The sequence below is a fragment of the Physeter macrocephalus genome, chromosome 7 (genome assembly GCF_002837175.3).
Source record: "Physeter macrocephalus isolate SW-GA chromosome 7, ASM283717v5, whole genome shotgun sequence".
NCBI classification, from domain to species: Eukaryota; Metazoa; Chordata; class Mammalia; order Artiodactyla; family Physeteridae; genus Physeter; species Physeter macrocephalus.
In genome coordinates, this window is record NC_041220.1 from 147,486,367 (window position 1) to 147,507,423 (window position 21,057).

Sequence of the window (21,057 nt, forward strand, 5' to 3'; positions counted from 1 at the left end):
GTGGCCTCTCCCGTTGCGGAGCACAGGCTCCGGACGCGCAGGCCCAGCGGCCACGGCTCACGGGCCCAGCCGCTCCGCGGCACGTGGGATCCTCCCGGACCGGGGCACGAACCCGCGTCCCCTGCATCGGCAGGCGGACTCTCAACCACTGCGCCACCAGGGAAGCCCCAAGAATATTCTTGATGGATGGAGGTTGTTAAGGACTGAATGTGTGTGTGTTCCCGAAAATTCATATGTAGAAGCCCTGATTCCCGAGGTGATGGTGTTAGGAGGAGGGGCTTTTAGGAGGTGATTACGGTTAGATGAGGTCATGAGGATGGGGTCCCTGGGCTGAGATTAGTGTCCTTGTAAGAGGAGGCAGAGGCACCAGAGCTGTCTCTCCATCACGTGAGGACACAGCAAGTAGGCAGCATCTGTAAGCCAGGAAGAGAGCCTTGCCAGGAACTAATCTGCCCATGCCACGACCTCAGACTCCCAGCCTCCAGGACTGTGAGAAATAAATGTCTGTTGTTTAAGCCATGTGTGAGCGTGTGTTTTAGCGGAAATATACACATATGAATGAATATCTGGCTTGGAGAGCAGGTTATGAATGGACCAAAGTCAGATGAATTAACAGTTAAAAACTGAAGAGATAGACGAGGTCCCAGCTTAAGACGGGGAGTCACCAAGGGTAACACGGAAACACAGGATTGCCCTTCGCAGCCATCAAAAATGGTCCAACCTTGGTCACGCCCTGTGGTTCAACCAGTATAATGCACGTGTTACGGAAGCAGGTTTGTTTGCCTGACACCAAGCAAGCCAAACGCTGTGATGCTGCTGAGGTTTGCAGCAGAGAGAAAGGGTTTATTCACGAGGCAGCCAGGTGAGAAGACAGGACAAGAAATCTCACATTGGCCTCCCTGAAGGTGAAGGGCTTAGGGTATTTATGGGGCAAAGCTGAGGTGTGGGGAGTGTGTGGAAAGGTGACTGAAGATAAGAAAAAAATGTGGTGATCACATTGGTCAGAATGGCCAACGTTAAAAAGTCTACAAATAATAAATGCTGGAGAGGGTGTGGCGAAGAGGGGACCCTCCTACACTGTTGGTGGGCATGTAAATTGATACAGCCACTATGGAGAACAGGATGGAGGTTCCTCAGAAAACTAAAAATAGAGCTACCATATGATCCAGCAATCCCACTACTGGGTGTATATCCAGATAAAACTCTAATGCAAAAAGATACATGCACCCCAATACTCATAGCAGCACTATTCACAATAGCCAAGACATGCAAGCAACCTAAATGTCCATCGACAGATGGATGGATAAAGAAGATGTGGTACATATATATATACTGTGGAATATTACTCAGCCATGAAAAAGAATGAAATAATGCCATTTACAGCAACACAGATGGACCCAGAGATTATCATACGAAGTGAAGTAAGTCAGAGAAAGACACGTACCATATGATGTCACTTATATGTGGAATCTAAAATTTTGTGTTCTAAAACACAAAAGAACTTATCTACAAAACAGAAACAGACTCACAGATATAGAGAACAGACTTGTGGTTGCCAAGGGGGAGGGGAGTGGGGGAGGGAAGGACTGGGAGTTTGGGGTCAGCAGATGCAAACCAATATATATAGGATGGATAAACAACAAGGTTCTACTGCAGAGCCCAGGGAAATGTATTCACTGTCCTGTGATAAACCATAATGGAAAAGAATATGAAAAAAAGAATGTGTGTGTGTGTGTGTGTGTGTGTGTGTGTGTATGTATTTGTGTATAACTGAGTCACTTTGTTGTACAGCAGAGACTGGCACAACACCGTTAAGTCAACTATACTTCAATTTAAAAAAAAATTTTTTTTTTTAAAGAAAAAAGTGAGTTGATCGTCACTGTGCGAAGGTGCAACTAAGGTCCAGGCTTCTTCTGTGGCTTGTGACTGTCGCCAGAGATGCCCCTCCCCACCCCAACCTGGGCGCCAGCTGCCTCGGATGGGGGAGGGGAGACATGTCCCCCCCCTCCCCCCCTCCGGCTCTGCGGGGAGACGCTTCCGGAGCGCGGAGGCTCCTGCAAAGGAGGTCCTAGGTCAGGCTGGGAAGTAAGGGCGGCCCTGCGCCCCAAAACCCCTACCCGTGCTCTGCGCTCTGCTACTTCAGACTGGACTTTGGGGACCGCGGGCTGTTGCACCCGAGGCAGACCCCGGAGGGGGGGCTTCACTCCGTTATCTAGAGAGGCCGCCCGGGGGCGTCGCCCTTAAAGAGGGGTGGCAGGGTGGAGACGCGGCCCTACCCTTTCGGAGCAGGAGGGACTGGCTTCGCCCCGCCTCCCGCGCGGGCGCCCTGCCCCTGCGGCTCCCCGGGACCCGGGGGTGGGGCGGCCGCCAGCGGGGAGGGCTGAGGCCGGGGCGGGGCGACCGCGCTGCACCCTGACCCGGCCCCGCCGCGGGGGGTGTCCCTCCCGCCGCCGCCGTCCGCGCGCCACTCCCGGGACGGATCCTGTGCGTCGCGGGGCGCACTATGGCGCGCCGGGCGGCCCTCGCGCTGCTGCTGCTTGGCCTGCTTGGCACCCAGGTGCCCACCCGCGGTGAGTGAGGGGCGGCCGCTGGGGCTCACGGGGGCGCGGGCCTGGCTTGGGGACCCGCGTCGGGGCCCCAGGGAAGGGCCGCGGGAGGGGGTCGAACGTTGGGGGACGGACGCTCCGTGGGGGGTGGACATACTTCGGGGGGCCTAGTGCGTAGGACACACAGTTTGGGGGGCGCACTGGGGGAGCATGCACCTCGGGGGCGCGCTGTGCGGGGCCTACACACCTTGAGGGACGTACTTTGGGGGCGCACCGTGTGTGGGGGGGGCGCGTGGAGGGGGACGCGCCGGGGGACCCCCGAACCCTCCTTCCCGCCTAGAGGGACCCGCTGTGCCAACGGGTGGCCAACGCCCCAAGGAGGCGGCCTTACCCTTTCCTGCCCGCTTTCTTCCCGGGCGCCTCTGGACTCACTCCGCAGGCGGAATGTCAGCGTTTGTTTTCAGATTCACAGATTCTTAAAAGTTGGGAGGCCCCTGGGTGGGGCGGCGGCCCCCGAGTCCCCCTCGCCCCGGGGTTCCCTTCAGTTCCCGGGCGCGCGTGTGCGCCCCTGCGGCCGCCCCGCGCCCCGGCCGGAGAACTGGCAGGGCCCGGGGACCGCGTCTTTGTTCAGGCGCTCGGTGGCCGCCTCCGGGCGCCACGCCCTGCGGCCCGGGACTAAATTTGGACTCGGCCGGGGAGCCTGAAATCCGGGAAAGTGGGGGGAGGAAGGCAGGGAAAACTCGGAGCTCTAGAAACGCTCAGCAGCTCGTGGGGTGTCCGGGCCGCGGGGAGTTTTGGCGAGCGCGCGGTCGGGTGCAGAACGGCGCCGCCACGGGACACGTATTCTCAGCCGCTCGTCCGTGTGTCCGAGCAGATAATTCGGAAAACCGCACCCAAAAAAGTGTCAGGAGAAGGACAGGACGCCCGGGGCGCCCACACCCCCCAGCCAACCTGGCCAGTTTCTGGTTCTTGCCTGCGTTTTTCTGTCTTTCTCCTTTTAAAATGGAAGTTGAGATCCTGTTTTCCTGTCTCTCTCTCTCTCTTCTTTTAAAAGGAAAGTTCGATCCTGCTGGGCGTGGCCTAAAAAACAGGTTTCTCCGACTAACGGTTGTTTTCTCTCCTTTATGTGGTTATTTTTAAGTGGACAGCCACTAGGGCAGTGTCTTTCAGGAGTGGGCTGATCGGTGGAGGACACATTCTAGAAACCAGACACAGGACAGAGAAGGCCCGGTGTTGACCTGAAAATTTCCAGCTCAGCGCTGGAGGTTGAATGTTGAGCCCTGGCCCCCCCCACCCCGCCTGATTTTTATCTTGGGGAGGATTTGCTAATTGATGTCTGCATTTTTAAAATGTGTGCCATGTATTCTAGAAGTTGTGTGTTCGTTGCAGGCTTTAGAAGAAATTCAGCCTGATCCATGGGGAACTCTTGGAATAGTTTCCAGCTTGGTGGGGAAGGCCTGGGATGGGTTTCCTGTTTCTCTCTTTCCTGCCCTATATCCCACCTAGCTGCCTCACCACAGAGTTCTTCATTAGTTTTTGGTTTCTTTTTTTCCTGCTGTGTGGTGCAGTCACACCTGCTCACGGGAATTTTTCGGGCACCCCCTGGCTACACCTTCATTCACGTTTCATGAGTTAATTGACCTCTGAGCACCTTAACTGTGTGCCGTGCCCCAGGGAGATGGATCCCAAGGGGTTCTGGTCGCCCAAGAAGGTACCGTCTGCTGCGGGAAGGGAAACATCTCATCAGGCAGATAGGACACAGGGCCAAAGAATGGTGACAGTCCCACAGTTCAAGAACTCGGGGCTGGAGAACACAGTCTTGGCCAGTGTGAGGGTTTGGCTGAGTTGGAAGCTGTCTCTGGTGACAGTTGTTTTTTGGTTTGTTTGTTTTTTAACGGGTTTTCACATACAGGTTACATTCTACCCTGTATATAAAATGTGTAATTTTTAGAAAAAACCCAGAGCCCCGTTAGCCTAGAATTGCCTGATTTCTATGCAGGTTGCTCCCAGCTACTCCGGGATGGTTGATGCTTTCAGCCAGCAGATGTTGGGGACTTAATGGCAGGGGGATGGGAGGGGGGGGCACAGAGCAGCGGGGGGTGGGGGTGGGGGGGTGGAGAGCCAGCCTCGCCCCAAAAGAGCAGAGAGAGGACAGAGCCTTCATACATGCTGATGTCTTGGAGGGCCCCTCCCCCTTCCCCGCCTGATCCTTCTGGGGTCCGAGGCAGGGAACGGACTGTTGCTAGGATACAAATGGGGTTTGATCCGGAAAGTTTGCTTTCGAGTTGCTGAAGTTCAGAACACCCTTCCCTGTAGAAATCGGGGTTTGGCTTCGTTTTCATTCTGGCTACAGAAGTCCGTTGAGTCAGGGGTAGATCTTCATCGGGGTGCAGATAGCACTGGCCTGGTTTCCGAGGCCTTGGGACCCATGGCTCTTGTGTTCCCAGGTTTTTCTGGAAGTCCCCGTGGGACAGTGTGGCGTGGAGAGACGCAGGGGCCCTAGAAGGAAAGAGGCAACTTTGGCTTTCAGTAGAGCACTGCTTCCTCCCGCCACCAGGGACACTTGGCCATGTCTGGAAATGTTTGTGGGTGTCTCAGCCGTAGGGGGCGTGCTCCTGGCACGTGGTGGGTGGAGACCAGGGAAGCTGCTCCGCAGCCCGCAGGGCCCAGCACGCCCCGCATCAGCGGGTCCTCCAGCCCCATTGTCAGTCGTGCTGAGGCTGAGAAACCCTGGAATTTGTGTCACAGATTCCAGGTTGTTGGTAGCTGGGGGTTTGGATTCAGGAGTCTTCCTGTAGGTAGGACACTCACATCCCGGGCTTTAGAACCCCTGGTACCTGGGCGGCCTAAGTGCGGACCGGGTGGGAAATGGGTCCAGGAAGGTGCTGAATCCAGGACCACACTCTCCATCTCAGCCACTGCACAGTAGCCAGTGCTGTTTGAAAATCCAGAAACGCCTAGGGAAAGCGACATTTCCTGGGCAACTGACCGCTTTCCGGGGATGCCCTCATCCCCACCCAAGCAGGTGGGGGCTTCTCCAGATTCCCATCCAGCTCTTCCTGTTTCTCCTTACCAGGCAGAGAAACTGAGTTTCATTGTCCCGCCTGCGTGTTTGGCTCTGATAAAAAATTAATTGCGTGTTATTTCCTTCAGGGCTTTGGCTCTTTCTTCATTCTCAGTTGATGATGGTTCAAACCCCCCCCCTTTTTTTTTTTTTTTTTGCATCTGGAGATATTAAAATACTTGATTTGGGGGGGGGAGTTCTTCCTGGGGGGAGTGCCCTTTTCTTCATCTGGATGATATGCTAATTGTTCGGAAAAAGAATGCAGGTGGTCAAGTAGTTAAATCCATCCGGACGTGTAGGATGGAGGGATTTCACGGATGAAATCTGGAATTTTTTCCAGCTGAGGTTTTCCTCCCAAAGGAGACTGACTACCACACACTCCATGGAGCCCGTGTATTTGTTCCTACTGAGATTTTCCAATCACGGTGGCTTCTTTTAGGGAGAAAAGAATTCCATGCTGTGTATGACTTGCAGACGGGGTTAGAAAGAAGACGGAGGTTGTCTTGGGGCGAGGTGCCAACTCATTCAGCGTCCTGGCTTTCCACAGAATCCTTCAGACACCCAGCTGTCTGAGGACGCCCAGCCCTGGTGGCAGTTGGGGAGACAACATCGGGCACAAGACATCTCGCTGAGTCCCCGTGTGGTTTGTTCTGACACCCGGCTGCCCGTCCCATGTTAATCCGTGGAGATCGCTCTCTGATCTCCTTTGCCAGTTCTTAGGGTTTACGATGGAGTGTGTGTTTACAGATCTCCGAAAGTCCTTTTGGGGGGATACAGTGGTTTTGGAAGTGTTTCCTGCAGACAGAGGGGTGTTTTCTAACCCTCAGAGGATGACACATACTTGAAAATGAACTGCCCTCAAGCATTGTTATCAACGTGGGTTTCATGATACAAGTCGCGGCAGCCCCTTCGTGGCGGTAATGTTTACCAGAGCGTCTGTGGTGGAACAGGGAAGGTGTTGTTGGGGAATTAGAACTCAACCCAACATCAACCCAGAAAGCCTCTCCGCCAAGGTAGAAGGGAAAGAAACACATTTTATGATTGACTGAGTATGATACCAGGATGTGACATGCATCACAGGTGACCCACTAAGGCTGCAAAGACGCACTTTTAAAAGCAGCTGAGTAAATGTCACCCATTCTATACAGGTTGTCAAAACAGGCTCCTTTAGCCGTTAAAAATATTTACCCACCTTGGAAAAGGACAGAGAAAGATCTTCTGGAAGCAAAGGGCGAGGGAAGAGAAGTCTCTTCCTTTGTTTCCACCAGGGCTTTTATTTTTAACTTACAGTCACCCTTCCAACCTTACAGGCCAAAGACCCACAGTCAACAACTGTGAATATTTTGTTATATCTGTATCCTTCTGGGAGAATGGCCAGGTTGTGTAGGATACACAAATGGTTGGTCTTACGAGATGCTGCCATATTGCTTCTGATTTTGGCTTTATCTTCCCAGGGAGTTCTGGAGGTTGACAGCCCCACACTAGATGTTCTTTTTTTGTTTGTGCCTGATCTCTTGGGTGAAAGAGGTTAACTAACCAGAATTCCTATGTGTATTTACCTAATAAATAGGACAGGCACACCTCAGAGAGATTGTGGGTTCGGTTCCGGACCACCCCAGTAAAAGCAAGTCACATGAATTTTTTAGTTTCCCAGTGTATGTAAAAGGCATGTTTACATTAGACTGTAGTCTGTCGGATGTGCAGTGACATTATGTCTTTTAAAAAAAGCCAATGAACATGGCTTAATTGAAAAATACTTTATTTCTAAAAAATGCTAACCATCCTCTGAGCCTTCAGAGAGTTGTAGTAGTAACATCAAACATCACTGATCAAAGGTAACCGTCACACACATATCATAACAAAAACGTTGGAACGGTTGCGAGAATTACCAAAATGTGACAAGAAGTGAACAAAAGTTGTTGGAAAAGTGGCACCAATAAATTTGGTCGAAAGAGGGTTGCCCCAAACCCTCAGTTTGTAAAAAACACAGTAAAGCTAAACGCAATAAAATGAGATCTGCCTGTGTCTTTCACATCTGCATCTGTATCTGTCCACATAGGGACACAGGAGTTCCTTTTTTTTTTTTTGCTTTTTGAATCTCCTATTTGTATTCTTCGCCTAATTCTTTTTTTTCAAAGTTTATTTATTTATTTATGGTTGTGTTGGGTCTGTTGCTGCGTGCGGGCTTTCTCTAGATGCGGCGAGCAGGGGCTGCTCTTTGTTGCGGTCCGTAAAGTTATGGCTGATGATGGGGACTCAGCCCCTCAGTGACCAAATGCACACAGCCTCCAAAAGCTTCTAAAAAGAGAAAAAATGTCAGCAGTGGTACAGCTCAATTGTCAGAGGTTGGAGATTTGCCAGGTAGGGCCTTTCTTTTGAAGGTAATTGGGGTGAACTGAAAAGTTCCCAGGGAAGGGTCTTTGGAATTTGACCTTGGCAGGAAGCACATGGTTTCTTTTATCTATGCTTCATTCAGAGGCTGACTTACCTCAAGGTGGCAAAATGGCTGCAGCAGCTCCAGCATCCCCTTCCTCCCTCAGAAGTGCCCTGGACGTCCTCTTGTTTGCAACAACCAGCGTCCATATACCCTCTAGTGGCCCCAAGACTGTGGTCTGGGAGAGGGGAAGTGGTAATTGGAAGAGTCAAGGCTGAAAAGCGAGGGGTAGAAAAAGATATAGAGAGAAATTTGCATGGAGGTGTGGGGCTCTCTGGCTGAGTGGTCAACCCAGGTTAGCTACAAGAAGGGACACTTCAAAGACAGGTTTTTTGGTTTTTGTTTTCCCCCGAAAATGATTACATTACCTTCCTGCCTGTAGACTACAATCATGTGTTGGGATTTCAGTTGGCCAAGAAAAAGAACCACCTTCTCCCTGGGTCCAGATGTGTTTGTTCAGACTGCTGGCCTTGTAAGATAAGCAGGCTGGGGGCCCTGGGGTGTGGGTCCAGGCACCTCTGGCCAGATGTGTGTCTGACCCAAGGGGTACACGTGTCCGTTGTGTATGGCGGCATATGGCGGCCGAAGGACAGGTGTCAGGAGGGCAGGGAGGAGGGGCCCTGAGTCATCCCGGGAGCGGGAGGGGTGTGATGGGTAGGACCTGGCCCTGGATGGGTAGGGTCGGGAGGGTAGAATCCCGGAATGTGACTCAGGGCTATTTCTCAGCCTGACACCTTCGTTCCAGTGTCCTGAAGGAACACGGATAGAATTTTAAGCTAGTATCTTAATTTAAAAAATATTGTAACCCTGGGACAGGGAAGGGCACCCACATTGCAGCTGTGGCTTGTGACTGTCGCCAGAGATGCCCCTCCCCACCCCAACCTGGGCGCCAGCTGCCTCGGATGGGGGAGGGGAGACATGTCCCCCCCCTCCCCCCCTCCGGCTCTGCGGGGAGACGCTTCCGGAGCGCGGAGGCTCCTGCAAAGGAGGTCCTAGGTCAGGCTGGGAAGTAAGGGCGGCCCTGCGCCCCAAAACCCCTACCCGTGCTCTGCGCTCTGCTACTTCAGACTGGACTTTGGGGACCGCGGGCTGTTGCACCCGAGGCAGACCCCGGAGGGGGGGCTTCACTCCGTTATCTAGAGAGGCCGCCCGGGGGCGTCGCCCTTAAAGAGGGGTGGCAGGGTGGAGACGCGGCCCTACCCTTTCGGAGCAGGAGGGACTGGCTTCGCCCCGCCTCCCGCGCGGGCGCCCTGCCCCTGCGGCTCCCCGGGACCCGGGGGTGGGGCGGCCGCCAGCGGGGAGGGCTGAGGCCGGGGCGGGGCGACCGCGCTGCACCCTGACCCGGCCCCGCCGCGGGGGGTGTCCCTCCCGCCGCCGCCGTCCGCGCGCCACTCCCGGGACGGATCCTGTGCGTCGCGGGGCGCACTATGGCGCGCCGGGCGGCCCTCGCGCTGCTGCTGCTTGGCCTGCTTGGCACCCAGGTGCCCACCCGCGGTGAGTGAGGGGCGGCCGCTGGGGCTCACGGGGGCGCGGGCCTGGCTTGGGGACCCGCGTCGGGGCCCCAGGGAAGGGCCGCGGGAGGGGGTCGAACGTTGGGGGACGGACGCTCCGTGGGGGGTGGACATACTTCGGGGGGCCTAGTGCGTAGGACACACAGTTTGGGGGGCGCACTGGGGGAGCATGCACCTCGGGGGCGCGCTGTGCGGGGCCTACACACCTTGAGGGACGTACTTTGGGGGCGCACCGTGTGTGGGGGGGGCGCGTGGAGGGGGACGCGCCGGGGGACCCCCGAACCCTCCTTCCCGCCTAGAGGGACCCGCTGTGCCAACGGGTGGCCAACGCCCCAAGGAGGCGGCCTTACCCTTTCCTGCCCGCTTTCTTCCCGGGCGCCTCTGGACTCACTCCGCAGGCGGAATGTCAGCGTTTGTTTTCAGATTCACAGATTCTTAAAAGTTGGGAGGCCCCTGGGTGGGGCGGCGGCCCCCGAGTCCCCCTCGCCCCGGGGTTCCCTTCAGTTCCCGGGCGCGCGTGTGCGCCCCTGCGGCCGCCCCGCGCCCCGGCCGGAGAACTGGCAGGGCCCGGGGACCGCGTCTTTGTTCAGGCGCTCGGTGGCCGCCTCCGGGCGCCACGCCCTGCGGCCCGGGACTAAATTTGGACTCGGCCGGGGAGCCTGAAATCCGGGAAAGTGGGGGGAGGAAGGCAGGGAAAACTCGGAGCTCTAGAAACGCTCAGCAGCTCGTGGGGTGTCCGGGCCGCGGGGACTTTTGGCGAGCGCGCGGTCGGGTGCAGAACGGCGCCGCCACGGGACACGTATTCTCAGCCGCTCGTCCGTGTGTCCGAGCAGATAATTCGGAAAACCGCACCCAAAAAAGTGTCAGGAGAAGGACAGGACGCCCGGGGCGCCCACACCCCCCAGCCAACCTGGCCAGTTTCTGGTTCTTGCCTGCGTTTTTCTGTCTTTCTCCTTTTAAAATGGAAGTTGAGATCCTGTTTTCCTGTCTCTCTCTCTCTCTTCTTTTAAAAGGAAAGTTCGATCCTGCTGGGCGTGGCCTAAAAAACAGGTTTCTCCGACTAACGGTTGTTTTCTCTCCTTTATGTGGTTATTTTTAAGTGGACAGCCACTAGGGCAGTGTCTTTCAGGAGTGGGCTGATCGGTGGAGGACACATTCTAGAAACCAGACACAGGACAGAGAAGGCCCGGTGTTGACCTGAAAATTTCCAGCTCAGCGCTGGAGGTTGAATGTTGAGCCCTGGCCCCCCCCACCCCGCCTGATTTTTATCTTGGGGAGGATTTGCTAATTGATGTCTGCATTTTTAAAATGTGTGCCATGTATTCTAGAAGTTGTGTGTTCGTTGCAGGCTTTAGAAGAAATTCAGCCTGATCCATGGGGAACTCTTGGAATAGTTTCCAGCTTGGTGGGGAAGGCCTGGGATGGGTTTCCTGTTTCTCTCTTTCCTGCCCTATATCCCACCTAGCTGCCTCACCACAGAGTTCTTCATTAGTTTTTGGTTTCTTTTTTTCCTGCTGTGTGGTGCAGTCACACCTGCTCACGGGAATTTTTCGGGCACCCCCTGGCTACACCTTCATTCACGTTTCATGAGTTAATTGACCTCTGAGCACCTTAACTGTGTGCCGTGCCCCAGGGAGATGGATCCCAAGGGGTTCTGGTCGCCCAAGAAGGTACCGTCTGCTGCGGGAAGGGAAACATCTCATCAGGCAGATAGGACACAGGGCCAAAGAATGGTGACAGTCCCACAGTTCAAGAACTCGGGGCTGGAGAACACAGTCTTGGCCAGTGTGAGGGTTTGGCTGAGTTGGAAGCTGTCTCTGGTGACAGTTGTTTTTTGGTTTGTTTGTTTTTTAACGGGTTTTCACATACAGGTTACATTCTACCCTGTATATAAAATGTGTAATTTTTAGAAAAAACCCAGAGCCCCGTTAGCCTAGAATTGCCTGATTTCTATGCAGGTTGCTCCCAGCTACTCCGGGATGGTTGATGCTTTCTGTGTGTGTGTGTGTGTGTGTGTGTGTGTGTGTATGTATTTGTGTATAACTGAGTCACTTTGTTGTACAGCAGAGACTGGCACAACACCGTTAAGTCAACTATACTTCAATTTAAAAAAAAATTTTTTTTTTTAAAGAAAAAAGTGAGTTGATCGTCACTGTGCGAAGGTGCAACTAAGGTCCAGGCTTCTTCATGGGACCATTGTTCAGAAAATGTTGGCATTAGCTTGGTCTGAGGGTTGAGTTTTTGGCCCTGGGATGTGAAAATGTCATCAAGTGGACTCTCATAAATGCCCAGTTGGACGGTCTGTAGTCTTGACCAGTCTTATCCGGCTTGAGCTCAAACTGGACACAGCTGAACCCAAGTTCCTGAAAAATAACTCAGGCAAACATCTTACAGTTTAGGCTCCGTGATGCTTGGGGAGCATGTGAGGCTTTTTGTTTTCTGGGGTTTTTTTTTTTTGGTAGCAACAATTAAAGTGATCAGTGAAGGCAGGTTCCAAGTTCATTATGTATTAAGCACATTACAGTTTAATGCATCTAACTGATGACTCCCCTGGGCTCCCCACTCGGAGCAAGAGGCCTCTTCCCAAATGCGTTCCATCCAGCTCCCAGCCCAGCTTATGGACTTCACATGGGTTCTATGGTGTTTGGATACAAGTGAGGAAGCTTTTTCAACTAATTTAATTTTCATTCTGGAAGTTGGAGCTTTTTGAAGCCAAAGCATCTGCATGATGTTATGGAAATTTTTATTTTGAACTAAGGAAGGCAGCACTTTAAAAAAAAAGAAAAGTAGCCAAAAGTCATCTTAATAAATTACAGAAGTCTTCTGAATGCCTCTCTGTAGGGATATAAATATAAAGCCTCCAGGCCTGGCATTCAGAGAGCAATGGTGCCTAAAGTTATGGCTGATGATGGGGACTCAGCCCCTCAGTGACCAAATGCACACAGCCTCCAAAAGCTTCTAAAAAGAGAAAAAATGTCAGCAGTGGTACAGCTCAATTGTCAGAGGTTGGAGATTTGCCAGGTAGGGCCTTTCTTTTGAAGGTAATTGGGGTGAACTGAAAAGTTCCCAGGGAAGGGTCTTTGGAATTTGACCTTGGCAGGAAGCACATGGTTTCTTTTATCTATGCTTCATTCAGAGGCTGACTTACCTCAAGGTGGCAAAATGGCTGCAGCAGCTCCAGCATCCCCTTCCTCCCTCAGAAGTGCCCTGGACGTCCTCTTGTTTGCAACAACCAGCGTCCATATACCCTCTAGTGGCCCCAAGACTGTGGTCTGGGAGAGGGGAAGTGGTAATTGGAAGAGTCAAGGCTGAAAAGCGAGGGGTAGAAAAAGATATAGAGAGAAATTTGCATGGAGGTGTGGGGCTCTCTGGCTGAGTGGTCAACCCAGGTTAGCTACAAGAAGGGACACTTCAAAGACAGGTTTTTTGGTTTTTGTTTTCCCCCGAAAATGATTACATTACCTTCCTGCCTGTAGACTACAATCATGTGTTGGGATTTCAGTTGGCCAAGAAAAAGAACCACCTTCTCCCTGGGTCCAGATGTGTTTGTTCAGACTGCTGGCCTTGTAAGATAAGCAGGCTGGGGGCCCTGGGGTGTGGGTCCAGGCACCTCTGGCCAGATGTGTGTCTGACCCAAGGGGTACACGTGTCCGTTGTGTATGGCGGCATATGGCGGCCGAAGGACAGGTGTCAGGAGGGCAGGGAGGAGGGGCCCTGAGTCATCCCGGGAGCGGGAGGGGTGTGATGGGTAGGACCTGGCCCTGGATGGGTAGGGTCGGGAGGGTAGAATCCCGGAATGTGACTCAGGGCTATTTCTCAGCCTGACACCTTCGTTCCAGTGTCCTGAAGGAACACGGATAGAATTTTAAGCTAGTATCTTAATTTAAAAAATATTGTAACCCTGGGACAGGGAAGGGCACCCACATTGCAGCTGTGGCTTGTGACTGTCGCCAGAGATGCCCCTCCCCACCCCAACCTGGGCGCCAGCTGCCTCGGATGGGGGAGGGGAGACATGTCCCCCCCCTCCCCCCCTCCGGCTCTGCGGGGAGACGCTTCCGGAGCGCGGAGGCTCCTGCAAAGGAGGTCCTAGGTCAGGCTGGGAAGTAAGGGCGGCCCTGCGCCCCAAAACCCCTACCCGTGCTCTGCGCTCTGCTACTTCAGACTGGACTTTGGGGACCGCGGGCTGTTGCACCCGAGGCAGACCCCGGAGGGGGGGCTTCACTCCGTTATCTAGAGAGGCCGCCCGGGGGCGTCGCCCTTAAAGAGGGGTGGCAGGGTGGAGACGCGGCCCTACCCTTTCGGAGCAGGAGGGACTGGCTTCGCCCCGCCTCCCGCGCGGGCGCCCTGCCCCTGCGGCTCCCCGGGACCCGGGGGTGGGGCGGCCGCCAGCGGGGAGGGCTGAGGCCGGGGCGGGGCGACCGCGCTGCACCCTGACCCGGCCCCGCCGCGGGGGGTGTCCCTCCCGCCGCCGCCGTCCGCGCGCCACTCCCGGGACGGATCCTGTGCGTCGCGGGGCGCACTATGGCGCGCCGGGCGGCCCTCGCGCTGCTGCTGCTTGGCCTGCTTGGCACCCAGGTGCCCACCCGCGGTGAGTGAGGGGCGGCCGCTGGGGCTCACGGGGGCGCGGGCCTGGCTTGGGGACCCGCGTCGGGGCCCCAGGGAAGGGCCGCGGGAGGGGGTCGAACGTTGGGGGACGGACGCTCCGTGGGGGGTGGACATACTTCGGGGGGCCTAGTGCGTAGGACACACAGTTTGGGGGGCGCACTGGGGGAGCATGCACCTCGGGGGCGCGCTGTGCGGGGCCTACACACCTTGAGGGACGTACTTTGGGGGCGCACCGTGTGTGGGGGGGGCGCGTGGAGGGGGACGCGCCGGGGGACCCCCGAACCCTCCTTCCCGCCTAGAGGGACCCGCTGTGCCAACGGGTGGCCAACGCCCCAAGGAGGCGGCCTTACCCTTTCCTGCCCGCTTTCTTCCCGGGCGCCTCTGGACTCACTCCGCAGGCGGAATGTCAGCGTTTGTTTTCAGATTCACAGATTCTTAAAAGTTGGGAGGCCCCTGGGTGGGGCGGCGGCCCCCGAGTCCCCCTCGCCCCGGGGTTCCCTTCAGTTCCCGGGCGCGCGTGTGCGCCCCTGCGGCCGCCCCGCGCCCCGGCCGGAGAACTGGCAGGGCCCGGGGACCGCGTCTTTGTTCAGGCGCTCGGTGGCCGCCTCCGGGCGCCACGCCCTGCGGCCCGGGACTAAATTTGGACTCGGCCGGGGAGCCTGAAATCCGGGAAAGTGGGGGGAGGAAGGCAGGGAAAACTCGGAGCTCTAGAAACGCTCAGCAGCTCGTGGGGTGTCCGGGCCGCGGGGAGTTTTGGCGAGCGCGCGGTCGGGTGCAGAACGGCGCCGCCACGGGACACGTATTCTCAGCCGCTCGTCCGTGTGTCCGAGCAGATAATTCGGAAAACCGCACCCAAAAAAGTGTCAGGAGAAGGACAGGACGCCCGGGGCGCCCACACCCCCCAGCCAACCTGGCCAGTTTCTGGTTCTTGCCTGCGTTTTTCTGTCTTTCTCCTTTTAAAATGGAAGTTGAGATCCTGTTTTCCTGTCTCTCTCTCTCTCTTCTTTTAAAAGGAAAGTTCGATCCTGCTGGGCGTGGCCTAAAAAACAGGTTTCTCCGACTAACGGTTGTTTTCTCTCCTTTATGTGGTTATTTTTAAGTGGACAGCCACTAGGGCAGTGTCTTTCAGGAGTGGGCTGATCGGTGGAGGACACATTCTAGAAACCAGACACAGGACAGAGAAGGCCCGGTGTTGACCTGAAAATTTCCAGCTCAGCGCTGGAGGTTGAATGTTGAGCCCTGGCCCCCCCCACCCCGCCTGATTTTTATCTTGGGGAGGATTTGCTAATTGATGTCTGCATTTTTAAAATGTGTGCCATGTATTCTAGAAGTTGTGTGTTCGTTGCAGGCTTTAGAAGAAATTCAGCCTGATCCATGGGGAACTCTTGGAATAGTTTCCAGCTTGGTGGGGAAGGCCTGGGATGGGTTTCCTGTTTCTCTCTTTCCTGCCCTATATCCCACCTAGCTGCCTCACCACAGAGTTCTTCATTAGTTTTTGGTTTCTTTTTTTCCTGCTGTGTGGTGCAGTCACACCTGCTCACGGGAATTTTTCGGGCACCCCCTGGCTACACCTTCATTCACGTTTCATGAGTTAATTGACCTCTGAGCACCTTAACTGTGTGCCGTGCCCCAGGGAGATGGATCCCAAGGGGTTCTGGTCGCCCAAGAAGGTACCGTCTGCTGCGGGAAGGGAAACATCTCATCAGGCAGATAGGACACAGGGCCAAAGAATGGTGACAGTCCCACAGTTCAAGAACTCGGGGCTGGAGAACACAGTCTTGGCCAGTGTGAGGGTTTGGCTGAGTTGGAAGCTGTCTCTGGTGACAGTTGTTTTTTGGTTTGTTTGTTTTTTAACGGGTTTTCACATACAGGTTACATTCTACCCTGTATATAAAATGTGTAATTTTTAGAAAAAACCCAGAGCCCCGTTAGCCTAGAATTGCCTGATTTCTATGCAGGTTGCTCCCAGCTACTCCGGGATGGTTGATGCTTTCAGCCAGCAGATGTTGGGGACTTAATGGCAGGGGGATGGGAGGGGGGGGCACAGAGCAGCGGGGGGTGGGGGTGGGGGGGTGGAGAGCCAGCCTCGCCCCAAAAGAGCAGAGAGAGGACAGAGCCTTCATACATGCTGATGTCTTGGAGGGCCCCTCCCCCTTCCCCGCCTGATCCTTCTGGGGTCCGAGGCAGGGAACGGACTGTTGCTAGGATACAAATGGGGTTTGATCCGGAAAGTTTGCTTTCGAGTTGCTGAAGTTCAGAACACCCTTCCCTGTAGAAATCGGGGTTTGGCTTCGTTTTCATTCTGGCTACAGAAGTCCGTTGAGTCAGGGGTAGATCTTCATCGGGGTGCAGATAGCACTGGCCTGGTTTCCGAGGCCTTGGGACCCATGGCTCTTGTGTTCCCAGGTTTTTCTGGAAGTCCCCGTGGGACAGTGTGGCGTGGAGAGACGCAGGGGCCCTAGAAGGAAAGAGGCAACTTTGGCTTTCAGTAGAGCACTGCTTCCTCCCGCCACCAGGGACACTTGGCCATGTCTGGAAATGTTTGTGGGTGTCTCAGCCGTAGGGGGCGTGCTCCTGGCACGTGGTGGGTGGAGACCAGGGAAGCTGCTCCGCAGCCCGCAGGGCCCAGCACGCCCCGCATCAGCGGGTCCTCCAGCCCCATTGTCAGTCGTGCTGAGGCTGAGAAACCCTGGAATTTGTGTCACAGATTCCAGGTTGTTGGTAGCTGGGGGTTTGGATTCAGGAGTCTTCCTGTAGGTAGGACACTCACATCCCGGGCTTTAGAACCCCTGGTACCTGGGCGGCCTAAGTGCGGACCGGGTGGGAAATGGGTCCAGGAAGGTGCTGAATCCAGGACCACACTCTCCATCTCAGCCACTGCACAGTAGCCAGTGCTGTTTGAAAATCCAGAAACGCCTAGGGAAAGCGACATTTCCTGGGCAACTGACCGCTTTCCGGGGATGCCCTCATCCCCACCCAAGCAGGTGGGGGCTTCTCCAGATTCCCATCCAGCTCTTCCTGTTTCTCCTTACCAGGCAGAGAAACTGAGTTTCATTGTCCCGCCTGCGTGTTTGGCTCTGATAAAAAGTTAATTGCGTGTTATTTCCTTCAGGGCTTTGGCTCTTTCTTCATTCTCAGTTGATGATGGTTCAAACCCCCCCCCCTTTTTTTTTTTTTTTTTGCATCTGGAGATATTAAAATACTTGATTTGGGGGGGGGAGTTCTTCCTGGGGGGAGTGCCCTTTTCTTCATCTGGATGATATGCTAATTGTTCGGAAAAAGAATGCAGGTGGTCAAGTAGTTAAATCCATCCGGACGTGTAGGATGGAGGGATTTCACGGATGAAATCTGGAATTTTTTCCAGCTGAGGTTTTCCTCCCAAAGGAGACTGACTACCACACACTCCATGGAGCCCGTGTATTTGTTCCTACTGAGATTTTCCAATCACGGTGGCTTCTTTTAGGGAGAAAAGAATTCCATGCTGTGTATGACTTGCAGACGGGGTTAGAAAGAAGACGGAGGTTGTCTTGGGGCGAGGTGCCAACTCATTCAGCGTCCTGGCTTTCCACAGAATCCTTCAGACACCCAGCTGTCTGAGGACGCCCAGCCCTGGTGGCAGTTGGGGAGACAACATCGGGCACAAGACATCTCGCTGAGTCCCCGTGTGGTTTGTTCTGACACCCGGCTGCCCGTCCCATGTTAATCCGTGGAGATCGCTCTCTGATCTCCTTTGCCAGTTCTTAGGGTTTACGATGGAGTGTGTGTTTACAGATCTCCGAAAGTCCTTTTGGGGGGATACAGTGGTTTTGGAAGTGTTTCCTGCAGACAGAGGGGTGTTTTCTAACCCTCAGAGGATGACACATACTTGAAAATGAACTGCCCTCAAGCATTGTTATCAACGTGGGTTTCATGATACAAGTCGCGGCAGCCCCTTCGTGGCGGTAATGTTTACCAGAGCGTCTGTGGTGGAACAGGGAAGGTGTTGTTGGGGAATTAGAACTCAACCCAACATCAACCCAGAAAGCCTCTCCGCCAAGGTAGAAGGGAAAGAAACACATTTTATGATTGACTGAGTATGATACCAGGATGTGACATGCATCACAGGTGACCCACTAAGGCTGCAAAGACGCACTTTTAAAAGCAGCTGAGTAAATGTCACCCATTCTATACAGGTTGTCAAAACAGGCTCCTTTAGCCGTTAAAAATATTTACCCACCTTGGAAAAGGACAGAGAAAGATCTTCTGGAAGCAAAGGGCGAGGGAAGAGAAGTCTCTTCCTTTGTTTCCACCAGGGCTTTTATTTTTAACTTACAGTCACCCTTCCAACCTTACAGGCCAAAGACCCACAGTCAACAACTGTGAATATTTTGTTATATCTGTATCCTTCTGGGAGAATGGCCAGGTTGTGTAGGATACACAAATGGTTGGTCTTACGAGATGCTGCCATATTGCTTCTGATTTTGGCTTTATCTTCCCAGGGAGTTCTGGAGGTTGACAGCCCCACACTAGATGTTCTTTTTTTGTTTGTGCCTGATCTCTTGGGTGAAAGAGGTTAACTAACCAGAATTCCTATGTGTATTTACCTAATAAATAGGACAGGCACACCTCAGAGAGATTGTGGGTTCGGTTCCGGACCACCCCAGTAAAAGCAAGTCACATGAATTTTTTAGTTTCCCAGTGTATGTAAAAGGCATGTTTACATTAGACTGTAGTCTGTCGGATGTGCAGTGACATTATGTCTTTTAAAAAAAGCCAATGAACATGGCTTAATTGAAAAATACTTTATTTCTAAAAAATGCTAACCATCCTCTGAGCCTTCAGAGAGTTGTAGTAGTAACATCAAACATCACTGATCAAAGGTAACCGTCACACACATATCATAACAAAAACGTTGGAACGGTTGCGAGAATTACCAAAATGTGACAAGAAGTGAACAAAAGTTGTTGGAAAAGTGGCACCAATAAATTTGGTCGAAAGAGGGTTGCCCCAAACCCTCAGTTTGTAAAAAACACAGTAAAGCTAAACGCAATAAAATGAGATCTGCCTGTGTCTTTCACATCTGCATCTGTATCTGTCCACATAGGGACACAGGAGTTCCTTTTTTTTTTTTTGCTTTTTGAATCTCCTATTTGTATTCTTCGCCTAATTCTTTTTTTTCAAAGTTTATTTATTTATTTATGGTTGTGTTGGGTCTGTTGCTGCGTGCGGGCTTTCTCTAGATGCGGCGAGCAGGGGCTGCTCTTTGTTGCGGTCCGCGGGCTTCTCATTGCGGTGGCTTCTCTCGTTGCCAAGCATGTACCCTAGGCACGTGGGCTTCAGTAGTTGTGGCACACAGGCTCAGTAGTTGTGGCTCGCGGGCTCTAGAGCGCAGGCTCAGTAGTTGTGGCGCACGGGTTTAGCTGCTCCGCGGCATGTGGGATCTTGCTGGACCAGGGCTCAAACACGTGTCCCCTGCATTGGCGGGCGGATTCTTAACCACTGCGCGCCACCAGGGAAACCCCTCTTCGCCTAATTCTTATGGCACTTTTGGGAGTTGGTACACGGCTGTGTTAGTTTCAGCTTTGTCTTGAATGACCTGATGTGGCCACCGTCTCGCTACTCGTATTATTTTTTTAAAATCCCGTAAACAGAAAACCAGAAACTTCCTTTTTTTTTTTTTTCTCCCCCTAGAGTTAGATACAAGCCCTCCAAGCAGTGTTTTTCCAGTGGCGGTTAGGGATCCTTGGACAGGCTGGGAATTTAGTTGCATGTACAGCAGCGTTGAAACGAAGAAGATCAAATAGATTAGAGTAGAAAACACCAACATACTTTACCCACGCTTTGCTGAGTAAGCATCGGTGTGGCTTTGGTGCCAGTTCATCTGTCTGGGTGGACTGGGGCCTTATCGTAAAATGTCTTTATTTCCGCAGACGGCAGGCAGGGGTGTTTGAAATCCGTTGCAAATCTGAACCCCTTTTCCACCCCTCTTGCCTTCTGCACTTGGACGTTTTTGATAGAATCCCTCTGTTGTCAAGAAGGGCCATAAAGCTGCAGGGCATCAGGAACTTTTCATAGAGCCAAGTAATGACTCCCAAGTGTGCTGTTGAGAAAAAAAAAAGAGAGAGAGAGAATTCATTTTCATTCCTGCCTGTTCACCGCCCTTCGTGAGAAGGCAGAGAGCCCAGACCTGTTGTATTGCGGGACTTGGAAGGCATTCGTCATCCGCAGACAATGCAGCCAGGGGACGGACGCTCCGTGGGGGGTGGACATACTTCGGGGGGCCTAGTGCGTAGGACACACAGTTTGGGGGGCGCACTGGGGGAGCATGCACCTCGGGGGCGCGCTGTGCGGGGCCTACACACCTTGAGGGACGTACTTTGGGGGCGCACCGTGTGTGGGGGGGGCGCGTGGAGGGGGACGCGCCGGGGGACCCCCGAACCCTCCTTCCCGCCTAGAGGGACCCGCTGTGCCAACGGGTGGCCAACGCCCCAAGGAGGCGGCCTTACCCTTTCCTGCCCGCTTTCTTCCCGGGCGCCTCTGGACTCACTCCGCAGGCGGAATGTCAGCGTTTGTTTTCAGATTCACAGATTCTTAAAAGTTGGGAGGCCCCTGGGTGGGGCGGCGGCCCCCGAGTCCCCCTCGCCCCGGGGTTCCCTTCAGTTCCCGGGCGCGCGTGTGCGCCCCTGCGGCCGCCCCGCGCCCCGGCCGGAGAACTGGCAGGGCCCGGGGACCGCGTCTTTGTTCAGGCGCTCGGTGGCCGCCTCCGGGCGCCACGCCCTGCGGCCCGGGACTAAATTTGGACTCGGCCGGGGAGCCTGAAATCCGGGAAAGTGGGGGGAGGAAGGCAGGGAAAACTCGGAGCTCTAGAAACGCTCAGCAGCTCGTGGGGTGTCCGGGCCGCGGGGACTTTTGGCGGGC

The 21,057-nt window shown here is 54.3% G+C and overlaps 1 protein-coding gene and 1 long non-coding RNA gene across 3 annotated transcripts in view; one reads left to right on the forward strand and one right to left on the reverse strand.

Annotated features, from left to right (window-relative positions):
- Positions 1 to 11,528, reverse strand: part of LOC112062070 (uncharacterized) — a 17,665-nt gene extending 6,137 nt beyond the window's left edge. The window contains exons 1-2 of the long non-coding RNA XR_002890525.3: positions 9,906 to 11,528; positions 8,099 to 8,258 (exon numbers count right to left, since the gene is read on the reverse strand). This is a non-coding gene — a long non-coding RNA (uncharacterized lncRNA). The remainder of the gene's footprint in view (positions 1 to 8,098; positions 8,259 to 9,905) is intronic.
- A 2,468-nt stretch (positions 11,529 to 13,996) lies between these two features.
- CD99 (CD99 molecule (Xg blood group)) overlaps positions 13,997 to 21,057 on the forward strand; it is a 41,091-nt gene continuing 34,030 nt past the window's right edge. Inside the window, exon 1 of one of the 2 annotated variants that reach the window (XM_055086292.1) lies at positions 13,997 to 14,143. In XM_055086292.1, the coding sequence (XP_054942267.1) occupies positions 14,077 to 14,143 (67 nt within the window). In that variant the 5' untranslated portion in view covers positions 13,997 to 14,076. The remainder of the gene's footprint in view (positions 14,144 to 21,057) is intronic. The other variant, XM_024115458.3, reaches the window with a different exon arrangement.